The 19,270-nt window shown below is 43.7% G+C and overlaps 1 protein-coding gene across 14 annotated transcripts in view; it reads right to left on the bottom strand.

The window, feature by feature from the left end:
- TLL2 (tolloid like 2) overlaps positions 1–19,270 on the bottom strand; it is a 100,713-nt gene that overhangs the window by 16,723 nt on the left and 64,720 nt on the right. For 11 of the 14 annotated variants that reach the window (XM_065067511.1, XM_065067513.1, XM_065067512.1 and 8 more), the window contains 8 exons: positions 16,412–16,527; positions 14,683–14,785; positions 11,486–11,602; positions 8,180–8,325; positions 6,996–7,191; positions 3,156–3,281; positions 1,428–1,588; positions 489–669 (listed from right to left, as the gene is read on the bottom strand). In XM_065067511.1, coding sequence (XP_064923583.1) covers positions 489–669; positions 1,428–1,588; positions 3,156–3,281; positions 6,996–7,191; positions 8,180–8,325; positions 11,486–11,602; positions 14,683–14,785; positions 16,412–16,527 — 1,146 coding nt within the window. The remainder of the gene's footprint in view (positions 1–488; positions 670–1,427; positions 1,589–3,155; positions 3,282–6,995; positions 7,192–8,179; positions 8,326–11,485; positions 11,603–14,682; positions 14,786–16,411; positions 16,528–19,270) is intronic. The other 3 variants (XM_065067517.1, XM_065067518.1, XM_065067524.1) reach the window with 1 other exon arrangement.

Here is a 19,270-nt window from a genome sequence, read left to right as displayed (position 1 = left end):
GTACAGTTAACCTCCAGAACTGCCTGCCAACAAAGTACGTCACCAACACCAGGAGCTACAAAGGATTCAGAACAGAGGATTAGAAACTTCCACTAGCATGCACTGCTTTGACGGGAAGGAGTGCCATACAGAAGCCTTCCGGAAATTTTATTATTTTTCCAGTTTCAGAGGAAAAACCTTTTCTTTAATGACTCCAGGAACAGAAATAATTTCTAGGACTGGGTTCCCTGTTGCTTCCTGCTGTGGAAGGACCGGAAGCACACTCATGAAATCCCTGCACCTTGCTGACACCGCACGATGAATCTGGACCATACTCTGCACTGACAAACCAAGATAAAAGGTGACACAGCACAGAGCAACCACGCTTTTTAGATGTAAATAACCATGTCAGGCTCTGTCTGATTTGACAGGAGGTTGAAGAAAATTCACCAAACCCTGAGTTCCGTTGGAGGAGACAGCTAAGTAAGTGAAAGAATACAACCACGTACCGGAGAAGTAGTGAACTTTAAAGCCTTTCTTGGAGACTGTGTTGTCTGATTTAAACTCTAGTCTCATGTTGTTGCCATACGATGTGATTACTTCAGGCTTCTCTGAGCCACAGAATTTACCATGCAGCTTGGAGTCAGAAGCCAACCCACTACGAACCTCAACATAGTCATATTTACAGACCTGCCAAGAGAGGAGGAGATTTCTCAGCTCTGTGGACTTTGAACAGCATTTCAGAGTAAGGGGACAGAGGCTTGACTGAGAGGGAAGAGAAACAGCCTTATACTCAAACATACTCCTAACTTCCCCAAATTCTCTTTTGTCAGTGTTCTCACCCCCTTCCCTTGCTGCCCTGATCTTAAAGCATGGGAGTGTTTATCAGAATAGCAAAGGTTCTATTTAGTTTAGATAAAATAATTACTCCCACCTTATTCAAGCACCTGACAGTGCTGAATGAACTTCAGCTGCCTGCTGAATTAAGGAAGAGCCACTGCTCCCATTTACAGTGGGGAAAGAGAGACCTGAATGCTTTGTTCAAATTCCACTTGGATGGGCAGACAACAGACTCTTTCATTGGTAATTCGTTTATCTTTGAAGAACTCTACTTCACTGTTCATTTCCAATTATTTTCCTGTAAAGGCAGCTCTGGGGAAGGAGGTGATGGGGCACCTATTAGGGATGGAAAACACCTACAATTATGCAAAACTGGGAGAGAAAAGAAGCCGATTTATAGCAGAACAGCTTTAATCCTCCCAAGCCATAGAGAAAGCAGATCCAGACTTCAAGGAGAACCATCATTTTTACTGGCCCATCAAGAGCAGGAAAACAACCAGAAGCTCCACCAGTGAGGCAGAGTCTCCTCTTCCTTGTACCCCAAGGATTTATCCAATTCTGAGTTAGCCAATATTCACACCTCTGAGATACAGGGACTGGTTACGTACATCATTGCCTTCCAGTTCAAACACTTCGAACTGCAGAGAGATCCGGTACTGGGCTGGAGCTACCACCTGCCAGACGCAGTTTTTGTTAGTAGGATATTCCTTGGGCCATCCAGGGCTAGTAATGGTCCCATTGAGCTTGGTGATGAAGCCCCCACAGGCAGCTGGAGAGGCAATAAATGAACACAAGTTTTACTTGGTTCTGTTCAGACACACAGATTGGGCCACACTGTTAGCTATGAAATTAATCAGATCCTGGTTGGTGGCACATTTCAAATCCCAGCCTCCAGAACAGGTTTAAAATGCTGGGAACTGCAAAGAAGACAGAAAACCTCACCTGCTAAAAATCACCCGGGAAACACACACAGCTGGGCTATGGTCCTGAGAGACACTTAAACTGTTTAAGACTGATCTCTTTTTTAGTCTATAGCCTTGGGCTTACTGTGAATCAGTTGACTTGACATGCATAATAAAGGCCAGCTTAGTAAATTCACCCATACTCAGTCCTACAAACTCTATTATTTCAAGCTTATCAGTAATGGAATAATTAGAAGATAATGGAATCCTGGGGAAGACAGCCCTGTCAACTGTTCCGTGGCTTATATGTGGACTGCACTTTGCCTAGGCAAAACTGAAGACAAAACCAAAGACTTAGCTTTATTAACTCACTTTATTTAAAAATAAAGGATATTCCATCTTCATCCTCTTGTGGGAGGGCATGGTTTTACCTCAAAGGAATCATCCTCAGTTTGCTCTTTTGCTTAAAATTCTATTTGCAATTAAGCATCTTTTTTCTTGCTGTTTCCTGGGAATAACGAGATACAGCCACATCTGCAAAACCCACAGGGATAGAAGCTTCCTGCACCTGGTTCCCAGCATCCTTTTGCATTAAGAGAAGTAACTCAAGTAAGCAGCTTACCAAGTCATATCAACTGGCTTGCTCAAACTTGCAAGAAAGTATTTTAAAAAATAAAGCTTCCAAAATCCTTTTGCACACACCTAACTCTGTCCTCACCAAGTCAATAGAAGCCTTCTGCAAACAGTTTGACAGAAGCAGAAGTCAGGGCAAACCGTGTGACTTTGGGAGCACCACTCACAGTGTGTGGAGCTCCCTACACTTCTCAGTTGAAAGGCAGAGCTACCAGACAAGAACAATGGGTGGATTATCACCACAACAATAGTTGTATTGTTGGTGGGAGCAAACAATTATATAAATAGAAAGCTGAAAGAAAGTTTCTACCAGAGATATGTTTGGTTTCTCTCCCCGCCCCCATAACAGAGGAAGGGAATTGACTCAGTATGGAGAATGTCTGTTTTGCATGCAGACAAAACATTAGTATTTTATTCTATAAAAGATGTTTCCTTTTAACAAATAATAAATTCAGCCTTAGATTGAAATACTTATGGGCCATGCAACTGTTAGATTGTAATGCCTGCTCTCCCTTATGCTGCACTGTGAGAGATCTGGTCTGAACAGGGATCCTCTAGCCATGAAGAAAAACTGTTTTGAGAGATGCTGAGCAGTAGAGAATCAGAGTATTTTCCGTTTTTCAACCAAAACTTGCTTTTCAATGGAAGATGTTGACAAAATGAAACTTTTTAGGTTGTGTAAAATAAACAGAAACAAAGGGGATATAGGGACAAGAGGAATCATGTCCAAGATTGCTCAATTTCTTTATTAGCTGTAGTACCCATCCTATAGACAGATGTCTCAATTTGCAGGTTACTCACCTTCACAGCTCTTTTTATCAGCTGTCAACTCATAGCCAGGCTCACAGGTGCATTTGTAACTGCCCAGTGTGTTCTCACAGTGCTGCTCACACCCACCATTGTCCAGCAGAGAACATTCATCCACCTCTGTCAGGAGGGAATCAGAACAAGTCACATTTTCCTGACTGCCCAAACCCCACCATATTCCTCACACAATACTCTGGACAGAAGAACCAGAGCATTAGATTGTGAGCTGAGCCCATGGAGCAGGCACTGCAGCAAACCTCGCAGTAACCATAAAGGACCACAGTTACCATTAGTAGTCAAGAGTGCTTTTTGTAGACAGGTGGGGTTTTTTGTTTGGTTGTGCATCTCTTAATAGATGGCTTTATTAACACGGTTGTGGTGGGCCGGCCTCAGCTAGCAGATAAACTCCCACCCAGTTGCTTGCTCACTCCCTGCCCACCCCGCCTCCAGTGGTATGAGGGAGAAAATAAGCAAGAAAACTCCTTGACTGAGACAGGGAAATTACCCACTGATTACTTTTGTGGGCAAAACAGGCTCAACTTTGGGGAATTTAACTTGATTTATTGACAATTAATGTAAATATTTGAGTACTGATTCAGGTACTGGAGAAAAAAAAATGGTAAAACACTTAGGGAAAACACCTTTCCATCCCACTTTACCAGACTCAGCTTCACTCCAGACTCATCTCCCCCTGCCTTATATCACCTCAGCTTACACTTGGTCCCTTCAGCAAAGCCACGAGCATGCAAAGGCAGGAGGGGATGGGGAGCTACAGTCACTGTATGATCCTGCTGCTCCTCCTTCCTTCTCATATTTCTCTGCTCCAGAATGGGTCCTCCATGGGCTGCAGGGAATATGTGCTCTGCCACAAAGCACCTCCAACTTTTCCTCTGACCCTGGTGTTACCTCTGCTGTACTACACTTTCTGCTCCCTACTCCTCTCTTTCCCCATCATTTTTGACCTGTCTTAAACACGTTTTCACAGAGGCCCCACTAGCTCAGCTATGTCCTGTGGTGGGTCCACCGCACAGCCAGCTTGGACCATCTGTCTGGCAAAGGTCAGCTTCCCACTGCCAACACCTTGACACCCACATCCAGTATAATGCTCCAGTAACAGTTACTGCTGTGTGGATCAAATAGGAACAGTCTTGACTAGATGATCACTGTAGGTCCCTTCAAACTGAAATATTCTGTTCTGTTGATAAAACTGTGGTCCTGTAAAGCCTTCCCACAGTCAGGAATCCCCACTGCAACAGTTCCAGTCCAAACAGATTTTATTTTCTGGTTTCTGTTTCTGGATTCGCTATGAAGAAAGCAGAGTATTTATTTGCTGTTCCATGCTTGGGTACAGGTTCAATAGCTTTTAATCTGTCTGTTAAATCACCTGCTTGAGAGAAAAGGGAGGCTGGAACTTCTAAAATCATCAAAAATGCCTGTGATGCATCTTCACCATGGGAGGGATATGTCCTGGCTACGGACAGGTATATTTCGCAAAGTGTTGTCTTTCTTCTAATTTTTACCATGAAGAAGAAAGGTACAACAATGTGACTGTAGGACAAGCAAATCACTACTAACCCTTCAACCACAAACAAAATAGGCTTCAGTGATACAAACAATTTGTGACAAAAATGAAGTAATAAAGAATAAACCTAAGAGAATTCCCTTGAGATGGGAACTTGATGGGAAAGACACGAGATAATCATTCTTCATATATTTCTGACATTGTCCCTTGCATGTGACCAATGATTTACCCTGAGCTGTCTTACTCTCTGAGCTGTTTGCAGGTTTATTTTCTCTGAAAAATTAGAAGATACCACTGCAAGTTCTCACAAAGCATAACATTCAAGTTCATCCTTAACTCTGTTTTTGCTTTCTTTTTTATTTTTTAAGCTGAGTTATTTTCTTTCAGTGTTTTAAGACATAATTGAAGTTCTATTCCTTTCATAATTCATTAAGGAAAAGCTGACCCATTGTTCAATCAGCTATGGATGGCAGTCTGAAGAGTGCCTGCAAAGCCATCTAATTTGTTCATTTACTTGGTTCATGGAATGGCTGGTCGTCACAGTCCCTCTGAATATGGAGGTAAAGGCTGCAGACTTCAGATCCCAGCTTGAAACTCCACATGTAGCCTGCAGGTGTGTCTACCCAGCAGGTATGTCTACCCAGCTTTTGCAAACACCAGCTCCACACACAATGCAAGCTGGCTACAAGCTGTGTAGCTACGGCTACGGTGGCGCTTGGTCCAAGCAAATACACTTTGCTCCTCAGCTGGACTTACTGGCATGGACTTAACAACACACTAACCATCCATGAGCTACATGACTTCTGGTTCAAACATGTGAAGTCTGGGCAGACACTGCAAGAGCTAGTCTGCCAGCAAAAAATCCACAGACAATACCTGTGTCTGGAATTGTACTTGTAGTGCATGTTTATGTATTTTTTTATTATACATAAAAAAATAAATATTTCTGACTATCTGTACCACAAGGAAAGCATCCCTGCTTCAGGTGTGTAACTTTCTTCCCCTACAAACTTGCAGGAGAACCTCAGACTCTACAGAACTACTTGCTGCAGGCCAAGAAGTCTCCATGTAGCACTAATCCCTGGGAGACATCTCTGCCACAGTCAGCCTGCATTATCAGCTCCTGAAAGATGCCAAAATATCTTTAGGAAAGAGTATTCCCTGTATCTTCATGGAACCTGAGAAATGTAAACAAGGAAGTCGAGGCACTGTGAGAGTTGCTCAGGGACTGGAATGAAACATCACAGGATTTGCCAGTGATCTTGCAATCACTCTTTGTCATGGTCTGCTTGGATCTCTCAAATTTACAGGACAATGTGTTGTGAATTAAACTTTATTTAACTTTTTTTTTTTTTTTCCCCCACACATAAGTGCACAAATTAAAGTTATAACGGGTTATAAGTTATGGAACCTTATGACTTGGATGATGAATAAGTGAAATAATGGGATAGACTAGTCTGAGCAAAGGAGATTGAGACCTGCCATGTGTGTTTGTTGTATTTCTTAATGAGCTCACGAAATAATGTTTAATCCACAGAGTACACTGTCCTGAAGTCTGAGAGATCCAAACAAACCTTGACACCTTTAATGCAAGACAAAAGTTAAAGTAGAACTAAATAAAGGACTTGTGCAATCCAAATATTAGCATTGCAACTCTTATTTCTGTACAACTGTCACTGAACCAAAGAGAAACATGACTATCTACCTCACAGCTGCTCTGCAGGTATTTTCCCAAGAGGTTAGATATTTTGTTCTGGCCTATACCAAGTCAGCAGAATGCTGATAAAGGATCATGGCTTGGGTTCAGCTTTTAAAAAGAATTTTAGTCTTTATTCAACTCTTCCTGAAGAGGATCTCAGTTTAGGAACACATCTGTTTCCTAAAGCACTCTGAAATTTTACCTGGGATTCTACTTGCAATCAAATTTACTCTCTCTCCATGAGCTTCTTTTGGAATAGAACTTAAGCAGAGAATTGAACACTCTTTGTACAGTACTAGTACCTTCTTTGAAAATGTCGATGTCCCCGGCACAGATAAAGGGAGGTCACATTCTGTCCAGCTGTGCAACACAAGGCACTAGTGCCCGGGCTGGTGCTGACCCAGCAGGCTTGTTTTCTGTCTTCATCAGGGAGGTGGTCTTCATGCCTCAGCATCAAACCCTTCTACACTCTCAAAGCAATTTGTATATAAACTTAGTATTGTCTAATAGCTCTTAACCACAAGTAGATACAATGGTAACTGATCACTGATGGCAGTAAGTTAAGGGATGAATAGTCCCCATCTCTGACCTTGAGAGGTACTAGATCACATACCTTTAAAGAAATTTGCTGCAAAGCCTGCTTTATTGATGGTTGCATCAGACACAAACTTCATCCATACTTTATTTGAGCTGGATTTGATATCTTCTGGTTTCTCATAGCCACAGTAGTGACCGATCAGTGGGCTGTATTCAGTGAGGCCATCTCGGATCTCCAGGTAGTCATAAGAACAGGCGTCATGCCACTCAATCTGCAATGGGAAAAGGGTGTGCCTGCAGCTCACTAGTGTGAACGCTCTGAGTCAGGCCAGCTAACTAGTTAGACTGCAGCCAGAGATCAGCTCCCAATGGAGAATCCCAAGCAGCAGGTCACAACTAGGTGCTCACCTCGTGGCTGCCACTGAACTCTCTGCAGTTGAAACTGCATTCAAGCCCAGGCACTTCTCAGTTCTATTGCTATTGCATGGCTGCTCTCTTGTCAAACCTGGTTCCTGACTATCTACAAGCTGCTTTTCCATGAGAAGTTGTAAAGAACAAAGCAGAACAAACAAAAAGGTTCAAGAAACAGCTGTGGGGTCACAGCTAGAAGGCAGTGTGTCAGCCCATTCTAGGACAAGCACAGTAAGTGTGCACAACCCACAGGAGCCTATGGGCTTGCTGGGGTTTATGCACAAATCCAGGTCCTGTCCTTGACTTATACATCAGTAGTCAGAAACAAATCATTGGGCACCTGGCTAAAAGTGTAAGACATCCTGTGCCCAGTAGGAGAAAACCTTTTCTGAGCTCTTAAAAGCCTGTCTGCCCTCTGGGAACATGATATTTCTTTGGAGAGTCACAAACATCCTGCAATCTGCCAAACTCCAATGGCACCAACAGGAGGGTTTTTGGTTTTGTTCGTTCATTTGTTTGGGTTTTTTGTTTGTTTTTCTCCCCGGGATTGTGACCATACAACATCATTTGACCAGAATGAAAATTTAAGGACTCACAAGTCCCTTATTTAACATCATAAGCAATTCTGTTGCCCTTCTAATTCTTTCTGTCTAGAGAAGCAGTTTTGGAAAACTCATCATATTTAAAACTTGTCTTCACAATCTCTGAGCAAACTTCTAGTGAGAAGAAATGATGTTCTGAAGTATTCAAAATATTTTTGTTATTATTATCTATATCACTTCTTAATTTTAAAAGATCTATAGAGGCAATATAACATCCATAGTATAATATAGAATTGACATTTCTCACCTCAAAGGCTTGGAATGTGATTCCTATGTGAAAGCCCTCAGAAACTGTGATCTTCCAGATGCACTCTTTGGAAGGTCTGTAGTCATCTGGGTAATTGGGAGATTGGATCTGTCCAGCATCTTTGTGAATTTCTCCACCACAAATAGCTTCATAAAAAACAAACAGCAAAACCACCATGAAATTACAGGTTTTCCCTTAGGTGAAGCCTGCTCCACACATGGCCTTCTTCCTCATTCAAATCTGTATCAATACTGCTTGTTCCACAAAGGCACAAGTAATGGAAGTTTTTACAAATCTAACATTTTGTCTCAGCGAGAGTGTCTCCTGTCTTGCAGTGCCAACCTCCTTAGACGGTAAACTCACTGGCACATGTTTTTTATGCGTTTGTGTGGTTCACACTCCTAGTCTCCTTCATTACTGCTTAAAACCTGCTACTAGCATTAAGGACCAAGAAAAGAGAAAACCAACCACAACCACATAAAATAAATTAAAATAAAATAAATTAAAATAAAATAAATCAAAACAAAACAAAACAAAATAAATTCCCCAAACCCCAAACCAAAAACCCCTCCACAGCACGCAACCAGTTTCTAATCTAATCAGCCACACGGTGGCAATATTGACACAAGCGTGAGTTGAGCTGTTGACCGGCAGACCATCAGGCTGACAGCTGTGAAGGAAAAAATAAGTTTTGTGCTCAATCTAAGAATGAATAAGTTTTAAGGCCAAAACCAGAAAATTTAATGAAAATCTAGTTCAATACAAAACCAGCAGAGACCTCAAAGACAATAGCAGTTCAACATAATTGTCCGCAAGACTATGTAAAAATGAAAGCAAGATCGCAGGCTAAAACCTGTGTGACCCTGTGATGCAAGACACACAGACAGCTAACAGTATTTTCTCTATCCACTGCAAAAGTTCACACTGAAATTCAGTTGAGCAGCTAAGTATATTGGTAGAGCTTTACTGCAAAACAGAACAGCTGCCGAGAGAGCCTGAGAAGACAATAGCAATGACAAATTCAGGGCTGCCAGCAGTGCTGTAGGACAAAACCACCAGTATCTTCCCATCTTGAATCTCATGAAAGACAAGGAACAATGTGACTGAACTACTAAGACACTTTCACCACATTAACTGTCATTTATTAATAGTATCAAGTAATTCTCCCATCACGTGGCTACATGCTTCTGCCTCTTTCCTCCCATCTACTGAAAACTTCAGGGCCAAGACCTGGAAGAAGCCAAATCCAAAAATCAGTCCTCACCCAGAGAGCTCCCAGCAAAGTTCAGATGCACAAACAATTACATGCACTCTCACTAAAGCAGAGGACAGAGAAGCAGTGCTAAAACCCACTTTGGCTTTTTAGTATGTAAGGGAAAAGAGCTCAAAAGAAAAAGAGGAGCTAACAGCAAAGCAGAGAGCTGTTGGACAAAAAAAAAAAATGACAGAAAATTAAACATTTAAGGGCAATGCCTCCTGGAAATAAAAATTACTCCTTTTTCTAAACACAGAAGTCACAAAACAGCTGAGCAAGCCACCTGACAATGGAGGAAAGAAACCAGCCATTACCAGAGCTTGCATCAGAGGGAAATACAGATTGAGGAAGATTTTCAGAAACTGTCCTGTTTCAGCAAATGGATTATGGAGACAGATGCAGATAATCTCACTACCTGTTGCTCTGAGAAGACAAGGCTGAGCTAAGAAAAGAACTATGCAAGGGGTCATCGCTGTTTCTGTGGTACAAGCTGGCTTCCACCAGTTATACTCTGTGCTTGCTCTCAGGCTTAGCGATAGATTTCACACTTTTCCAATGGGAAGTTTCTTGCAGGAAAGGGTTATATAAAAAGCCAGAGCCTTGAAGAGGCAGAAAAATATGAAGAGCCTGAGGGATGCAAAGTTTGATCACTAGATGCACATTCTGTTTCATTTGCTCTCCTCAATAATCAAGTAAAGCAAGTATTGCTCATGTTTACTGAACCTTTGCGGGTTATTTATTAATCAACAGGAAATAAGGGAAATTATCAAGAGGAAAGAAAGTTTTGCAAACTGACTTTGGCATTTAGCCCATGTAAACTTTTTTTCTTCTTCAGCATCATTTAGCAATATGAAGCACTAAGCCATATTATTTTTCTTTTAAAGTTGGAGCAGATATCACTGGGGAATAACCCATTGTAAGAATTAAGCTGATGAGTCCACAAAAGCAATAAGCCAAAAGAAAATAATCTATTAGAGACACAATAGGTTTGACCACTTCTAATTCCAACAAAGTACCACTAAAGGGGTGTTACAAACCACATGGTCCAGGCAACAGCTGCTTCTCAGGAGAGACATAATTAAAAAAAAAAAAATTAAAAAAAAAATAATCAGGCAAGCTACCTCTGTCTCTGGGGCAAGAATTCCTGCAGAAACCAGATATTTCTCCTGTGAAACAGATTGGTTAGCGCCACACTGTTGTGAAATCCTCATATGCTTTATTTGCACTTCCCCAACAGTCCCATGTTTTCTTCACTTCCCTCTGTTAGCATCATTATTCATGAATATACTGGACACTTGGGCACTGGGCTTCCAGTGTCATGCTTGTTCCTGTGGCTGCAGAAGGAAGATGATGCAGCGTCAGTACCAATACAGTCAACCTCGATACTGTTGACAACACTGGTACTTTAAGAAAAAGCCTGTTGCCCAGAGAACAATGAAGCCTTTTAATACATTTTAGAACCATTATTGTAAGAAACAAGCATATATGGAGAAGGGTTGTTACTGACTTCGCTAGTATTGCTCCTCCTCTGAAGTGGTTTCAGCATCCCAGTGCCATGCAAGTTTCCAAAGTACCTGACCTGCAGAAAATCTGACACGCTAACTTCTAATCTTCTGTAAGTAAAACATACAGAGGAGAAACCAAAGAACAATCTTTGCATTTAAGAAGACAAACAAAATCAACAAAATAAACAAATAAATGCTGCATTATGTGATATTAAATGCATGATCCAAAACAGAACTTTGCTTGTTAAAATACTGGAACTGCTGCTACACCCAGCACGGCTGCTTGCAGGGCCTGGATAGGGAAAATAGAACCTGGCCTGTAAACGGAAGCTATTGCTCTGTTGTCCCCCCAAAAATGTCATTATCTATTTGGAAGATCTTGTCTGCTGAAACAGCTTGCAAAATCTGCCAATTCCCCTAAAAACGAGAGTGGAGGCTGTGTCTAGCCACATGGTGAAGCAGAACTCCTATTGACCCGATAAACCACTGCATCCTGTTCTGGCTGCTCCATGCAATGCGACAGACTTCTTCTAGCTAAGGCTGTACCTTCATAGACCACAAAGAAGCCTTTGCCCAGGATGTTACTGCTGCTCCGGAACTCGATCCACAGCCTGCTGTCCGTGGAGATTACCGGCTCAGGGATCTTGTTGCCACAAAATCTACCTAGAAGGCAGGAAAGAGACAATAAAGATCTCCTGGCTGATGGCAGCACAGCATAGCAGGCACCTGTGGCTCCAGGAAGCAAAGAGTCTGTGGTTAAATGAGCTTTGCTTGTGTAAAAAATCCTTGCACTATCATTACTTGTGCTTTTGAATGAATTTCTGTTTGTTTGGTTTTTTCCCCGATTAATGTTCTATCAAATTATTACATTAATAAAGGTTTTCTTTAGCTGGGAGCAGAATCCAGTAGTCACAGAGGCAGTCTCTGTTGCCCTGCTAAATTCAAAAGGGCTCTGTTTTCATCACCTGATCGGGCAAATGGGGAACTATTCCATGTCCTTCTAGAGATGTGACATTAGGGAACATCCTTTCTACCTGCTAGGCCTTGGAAACTCCATCTCTTTGCACCCAAGAGCAAAGTGTCCAAGTCAAACTGAAGGCAGGACATAGCCATGCTGATGAGAAAAGGCCCCTTATCTCATCCTCTGCTCTCACTTCCCCTGGTAAATTTACCTCCTCCCAGTTGAGCCTCTGCAGTTATTCAATCTATTTCAATAGCTTTGTAAGCAAGAGCCTTTTTGCTCCACAGTTCACCCAGCTCTAAGTTCTCCGGCATGCACCAGCACTGTTAAGCACCTGAACCCTGCCAGCAATGGAGAATCCTGAAACTGAACAGCTGCAGACAGCATCTGCAGTCCAAACAACCTCCACAACCCTAATTTGGTGCTCTTCTACCTGCTCCAGCCAGAAGCTCCTCATGGAAACAGAGCAGGCACCAAGTATGTGCTGAGAACACACACTGTAAACATGATTTTTACTCCAGCTGACACCAGAAGAGCTATTTACTGAATTCAGCATGGTCTTGGCACCCTGTGCAACCAAAGCCCCTGTGGGAGTGTGACAGCAGCAGAGAGCAGTTCCTCAGGCTGAATTCAGTCAGCACAGTGGTTATAGAGGACCCTGGCCTTGCACCACCAAGCAAAGGCTTCTCTGAACAACCTCTACTGGCCACTAACCTAGCTAACACCTTACCTGCAAGGGAGAACTTTAGATCCCATCAGCAGGCTGCACTGGTGGTTCCCTACACTGGATAAGGAGACAGACAGTTCAAGGCCTGTTGACTGGTAGGCAGAGAAGGCTGCAACTTTTCCTGTGTATGGGAGGCAGAGCAGTTTGCATGAATCCTGTGCACTAAAAGCCTAAGGGCCCACTGCTTAGCCAGCTGCCCCACAGTCGGCTACTGTCACTTTTGGCTCTGCCTGACCCACCTTCCCACTAGCAGCCTTGGGAAGAATACAACCTCTGTGGCAGGCCAGTCAGTGCAGATGAGATTGCATGGAAGATGAGTTGCAAACCTTGCTTCTTTTCAATGGCAGTTTCACTGCAAAGGTTTTTTCTTTGTGGAGTTCGCCATCCAAATATTAGCACAGATCCCAGCTACATTTAACTATTCCGTTCTGAGCCCCTGTGCCCCAAAGCTGCCCTGTGCTGCTGGGGCAGCGTGACAGCCCTGCAGCGTACCAATAGCATCACCTGTCTCTGCTCCCAAAGAGGATGCTAACAAAGAGCATCAGCACTGCAAAGCTTCTTCCTCCGTGGTCACTGAGCAACTGCCTCCTGGATTTAGATTGAGAGTTTAACAACGGTGTCAAGGAGAGGAAACGCAGATGAGGAACGAGAATGAGCAAACTCCTCAGAGTGTGATAAAGGGCCCATTCATAAAAAGTTATACACTATTTAAAGGCTAGGTTTTCACACACTTCCCTGGGAAAATATGCAGCACACATGTATTTTTTTCCTCTCCGCAAGAAGCCCATGCTTTCACAATTCACACTAATCCCTCCTCCCCACCCCCTGCTGAATTGCCCTCTTGTCTGCCTCTTCCGAGCTGATTTCATGGGCTCAGCGCCTTGCAGGAGCTGTGGCTGCTCATGCAGTGTCTCCTTCCTTCCATATGGAAACACTCACAAATCCACCTGCAATCCGGGGACAGGAAGGTGCTTGGCTTCTGAAATACCTTTAAATTACTCAGCAGAAAAATATAAACAACAAGGAGCTAAGTTGCAGCTGCTGGAGCAATGTTACCTGACACACGTGCAGCAGAAAGCAGCAATAAATGCTGCCAACCCTAAAACAGGCAGGAAACAGTAAAACCAGCTGCCAGCTCTGCACTGAAAGGCCCACAGAAACCTCTAGGGTGCAGCACAGCTCCAGCCTCAGCGTGACACCCGGTACCAGGGCCGGGATGTCCAGCAGGGCCAAGGAGAGCACCCAGACCTCCTTAAACCCTCTGACCCATCCCGCATAGGCCAGTCTTGTGCTGCAGCACAGGGCACAGCACCTCCAACGCAGCCAGTGAGGCTACACAAGCTGATTGTTTCTTTCCTTTCAGGCAGAAGTGGAATTTCACACAGCAGGACACTGAGTTTAAGAGACAAGGTGAGGATCAGAGCCAGTGGCAAAGCAGGCACCCTGACTGCCCACTCAGGGTGGCAGAAGATTTGCAGGTGCGATAGCAGAAGGCAGAGGAATAGGGAGGACACAGAGGAGCTGTACTTCCTCAAGATTTTTGGGAGCAGGAGCAGAGTAAGAGCCCTTGCATGGTCCTATAACCTAAGCACAGTTTAGGAAGTTCCCTGCTAGAAACAGAGAGGCCCAAAGTAGAGACTACCGTGTATTTGAGAACTTATGGCAGGAGCCTGGGCCAGTAGCCATATGGCTGCTTCACTCTGACTCCGTGACCATTCTACCAAGGTCTTAGAAAAAAACAATAATAAAACTCCAGAGGTCACATTTTTAATCCCAATCATGCCCTCAACTCACTTCCCTCTCTGCTTCAGTTCTCAAGCTGGAAAAGGAAGGAATAAAGTCTTTGCTACCAAAGGACTTGGAACACGGGCCATTTGGTGTGAATACAGCACACCAACATCTCTGAATGGAGACATTAATACCTGGCCAGTGCACTGGCTGAACATAAGCTCCTTCCAGGTAAAGGAAGGGTTGTATCTGTTTGTGGGCTTTTTCCCCCCCAATAAGCTCCAAGAAAAACACGTGAAATGCAATTAAAACAAAACAGCTACTCACCCAGTAACGGAGCCTTCCTCCAGTAGCCATCACGCACTTCCACATAATCATACCAGCAAAGGCGACTTTTAAATAGGTCCATTGATGTGAAGTTCAACATAATCTGAAAGGAGAGAGAACATGCTTCTCTTTGGGAAGGGAGCTACTTTAAAGAGAAGACCCTACAGGTTAGGTGCCTCACCTCTGCTACAGTGTTGTGGAAGTATGCAGCAAAACACAGGTTTTTAATCAGCTTTCCTCATAAAGGAAAGGTATTCTCAAGGTATTTTAATGAAACCATGAAAGTACATGACAGTAGACAGCACTTTACTATCCATTCTGTAATTCACAGTCACTGTTCCTCAATTATTAAATTGCTACTAAAAAAGGCCTTATTTGTTTTTGTTTGTTTTAAATTAAAAATTGAATACTTGGGTTTGATTAATGGGAATATCACAGAGAAACATATTGCCTCAAAATACAGCTGCTTGTGGTCTACGCCCTTATATAAAGGACTCTTGTAAGCTAATTTTGCTGAGAATTTTCCACATTCTGACAATTACACTCACGCCATCACCATGATGCAATTGTGTTCAGGGGCTTTACTGAGCAGAGCTTAGTATTAAAATGTTATCCTTTTGGTCTCCTTCCCCCATAACAAGGATTCCAGGCCTATGGAAGTCACCAATGGGGATGTACTTGTGGCATTTTTGTCCTTGTAAGATTTGACCAATATATTAATTTACACTTATATTCTGCCACAGAAATATCATTAGATTAAAATAGGTATTGATACAAGTCTTCTGAAGAGGATGAGAGACAAAGGGATAATTTACAGTAAGATTTACACAGCAAAACTCCCAGTGCAATATTTTCAAAACCTGGACTGTTCTCATTACCCCTGCCCTGGCAAAGCTCATAGCAGGAGCTCAACACTGTACGGGACTGGACTTACAGGTGACGGGATTGGGTCCCAGAGCAAGACGGCTGCTGCAAAACAAGCGAGCTCTGCTCTTCTTTGTTCAAATCTGAGTCTTAAGTGTGTCTCGGGGGTGGTCCTCAGCAAAGCTGCTCTGCCGAGGAGCTCCCAAGCCAGGCTGCGCATACTTGCAGCCTGGTACAGCATGAAAGGCTTGAAGGGCTGGTATTAGTGGATTAAGGAAAGATTTCATTTCCACAGGAAGATCAATAAAACAAAAGGAGCTGGGAAGAAAGTGGACAGGGTGGCTGATTGATGCTCAGCGGGGCTCGGCATTTCAAGGCAGGGAGCTGGAGTCCCCTGACAGGGACATTATGCCTGTGTGACAGGGGCAGGCCACTAATGTCACTCACAGCTCCTTTCGGAACCCCAGCTTGCTGGCACATTTTATCTAACTTGTCTGACTGGCACCTGGCTTTGAAAGGCGATTCCCCCAGCTCCAAGCCTGGCCAGAGCTAGCGGCTGGCAGGAGACTGTCCAGGCAGGGTTTAGCCTTGAATTGAGAGGAAGGATCACACATCAACGCACAGCCAGATCTGTGAGGGGGCTCTGCTCCAATGTTACCTCTTCTTTCCTCAGGACCATGTAATCCTGACCCCACCTCTGGAAGAACAGCGATGGTGCTTGGAAGTCTTTCCAGGCTCCATCCCTGTACTCCAGGAGTGCAGAGATCTACTGCATGATCTTCTGGCAGCTGCTAACACTGTCATCACAGGCAAAACCAGATGCAAGGGAAGAATAGAGTACACTGCATGCTGCTGTGGCACCTACCTTCTCCCCTGGGGTCACAGAGATCCTCCAGACACAATGGGAATAAGAGGGGTAGCCATTTGGAAAGCCAGGGGCTGAGAAATTCCCTGTTGAGTCCTGCAAGGTCTCTCCACAAGCTATGATAGAGGGGAAAAAAACCAACACCATGGAGTGACCCTCTAAAAGATACCAGGGTGTATCAAAACATTTGCACATGGCTGCTGTGTGCAGGTTGGTGGCTGGTACTCTAATGATGTTCATTCATGTGCTGGGAAAGGTCACTGACCACCTGAGGCCTCACCAAAGGGATGATGCGAAACTTGTCAGGATTCCTAGGACAGAAGATTATCAGTACAAGAACACAGGGGAAACAGGTTTTAGAAAAACACCAATCTTCCCTCCACACATGAGCACTTTCAGTTTTCAGTCCTACTGAGGAACAGCTCATCCACTAATCAAACGCAAAATATTAACCGCACTCTACCTCGCAATGCCAAGACTGTTACAGCAAATCTGTTTTCCCTTCGTTACAAGCTGCTCAATTAAGTTCTCCTTAGTTACCATTGTTAAGTGTCTTTTTTTTTTCTCTTTGAGCTAAAACATCCTAAACAAAAGCAGGGCAAGCCCCACTGCCCTCAAGCTTCAGCTGTCCAGCACCTACCCTGCTGTCACAGTGTGCACGATAAAACATGAGAACAGCAGCTCGTTCGGCTCTGCACCTTCTCATTTTTGCAGCCTGCTGTAGATAACAAAATGTAGGTCCCAGAGTGACTTTCAGGAAGCAAGTAACATGCACATACATGCATATGCTTCTTTAGTGAACTGGAGCTTCCAACATCTGGGAAAGCCACAGCTACTGTAGTCCCTGCTCTCTGAGCCAGGAAGACTGAGCTAGAACAAGGAGTGACCATCTACATCTGCAGAGCAGCTGACTGGCTATGTCACAGGATCACAAATATAAAAGCTTCCATTTCCTTCAGAGTCCACACTATACACATGCGGATAACCATCCCAAGGAGCAAGGACCTTGGCTTGCCTGCTTTTCAGTTGTTTTTTTCTAATTTCATAACCGCTTGATGTTACGAAACTGCCCTTGACCAGCAACTTGGTTTCCTCAGTGACAGCAAGGCAGCTCCCAAAAATCCCTTGTTAAGCAGCAGTGCTTTGAAAGATCTGACAAACCCAAACATCTGTCTCCCTTTCTCATGGAAATGCCAGGGGATGTTCCTCTGCCTCATGTTATCACACACTCACTAATTTTTCAGCTATAATCACATTTAGATGGGCAGGTCAGAAGCTGGAGGTGAAAAGAGACTGGTCTCATGCAAAAAGTGTAATATCTTCAAAGAGGGGAGAGAGAGCCACCTAGGCCAGAAATTCTGAACTTCCCTGAAGCAGTTTGACAGGTCAGACTGGATGAACAATACACAAGGATACAAAAAAGGGGTGTGCTGGATTGACTGAAATAGAGTTGTTTTTCTTCATGCAGTTAGAAACTCCTTTTTCATAGCCAACACAGTCGTTGTTTGGATTTAGTCTGAGAACAGTAAGATAACACCCCGAGCCAGAATTCATGTTTCTCTTCAAGTAACTTTTCAGTGTTTTTGAGTTGGAATGAAGAGAATGTAAGAACTTGCTGTTAGCTTAGTTGTTGTCTAGGAGACCAAGGTCCTTCTGGGCTCTCTATGTGCAGGTGCGAGGCAGCTAGGACAAGGGACATGGATGCAACAGACCCTGACTGACAACCAGGCTGATCAATGAGAATACTCCACATCATTGGTGTCATGCTTTGTATTTAATGAGAGCTGGCTTTTCCGGCTTGGGCAACCTGTCCCGGTTCTGCTCTGTTCCAGTTGACTTATGTTTGAGAGTTTCTTTTAGTCTGGCCTTTTACCATTCTGCTGTTTTTGCAGTGGGCCTCTGGGCCTTTCTGCCTCTTTAGCATTTTTGTCCTCTCCCCGGGATCGGCTGTTCAGGACCACTGTGCTCTCTCTCTTCCTGGGACTGGCTGCTCGGTATGGATGGAGCTCGGGAGGAATTGCACAGAGTATTGCTTATTTTATATTTTATTTTTATTTTATACTACTTCTTCTTATTATTAGTAGTAGTAGTAGTAGTATTTTGTTACTTTAATAAACTGTTTTTAGTTCAGTCCACAAGTTTCTTCCTTTGCTTTCGATTCTCTCCCCTACTTGGGAGCAGGGAGAGGTGGGGAGCGAATGAGTGGCTATCATGGTTTTGATTGCTAGCTGTGGTTAAACCATGACAGAGGTTTTGCTCAACCAAAGAGCTCCTAGGTGTACTCTGGAATGTGGAGTCACTACTGGGAATGAGTTGCACATATTTCAAGGCACAGGTCAGCATGGGACCTGGCAAAGCAATTCCTGTCAAGAAAGTCACAGGTATTTTAAACTACTCAGAAAAAGCACCACTGAGCAAACCAGGCAGGTAAATGCATACACCTGTCCCAAAGGAACAAAGAAAATAAATGAGATTTCAAAACCTCTATGCTGCTCCTTCCTTCTCAAGCAGTTTTGAACCCCAAGAACTCTCTCTACCATCATGCAACTTCAAAGGAGCATTGCACAGCAAGTTTTAGTTTCAAAGCATTCTGCAGAAATAGCTAATATCCTCCTGCCTCTCCCAACAGGTTTGGCAGGTGACGCTGTCTGTATTCTTCAGGTGAGCACAGAGGATTGTAAAAGGTGACGGTCTGCATGAACTGGAGAAGAAATCCAGACTTCTATTTGCAGAACAAATACATTTCCTTCCCCCTCCACCTCTTGCAAAGATGCCTTGCCTTGTTAACTGTAGCAGAGTCTGTTAGGATAATTCCAGCTCCCATGACAGTCCTAGGACCCTCAACCAAGGAATGCATGG

Source organism: Columba livia, chromosome 6 (genome assembly GCF_036013475.1).
Source record: "Columba livia isolate bColLiv1 breed racing homer chromosome 6, bColLiv1.pat.W.v2, whole genome shotgun sequence".
NCBI classification, from domain to species: domain Eukaryota; kingdom Metazoa; phylum Chordata; class Aves; order Columbiformes; family Columbidae; genus Columba; species Columba livia.
This window is presented reverse-complemented; position numbering and strand designations above follow the sequence as displayed.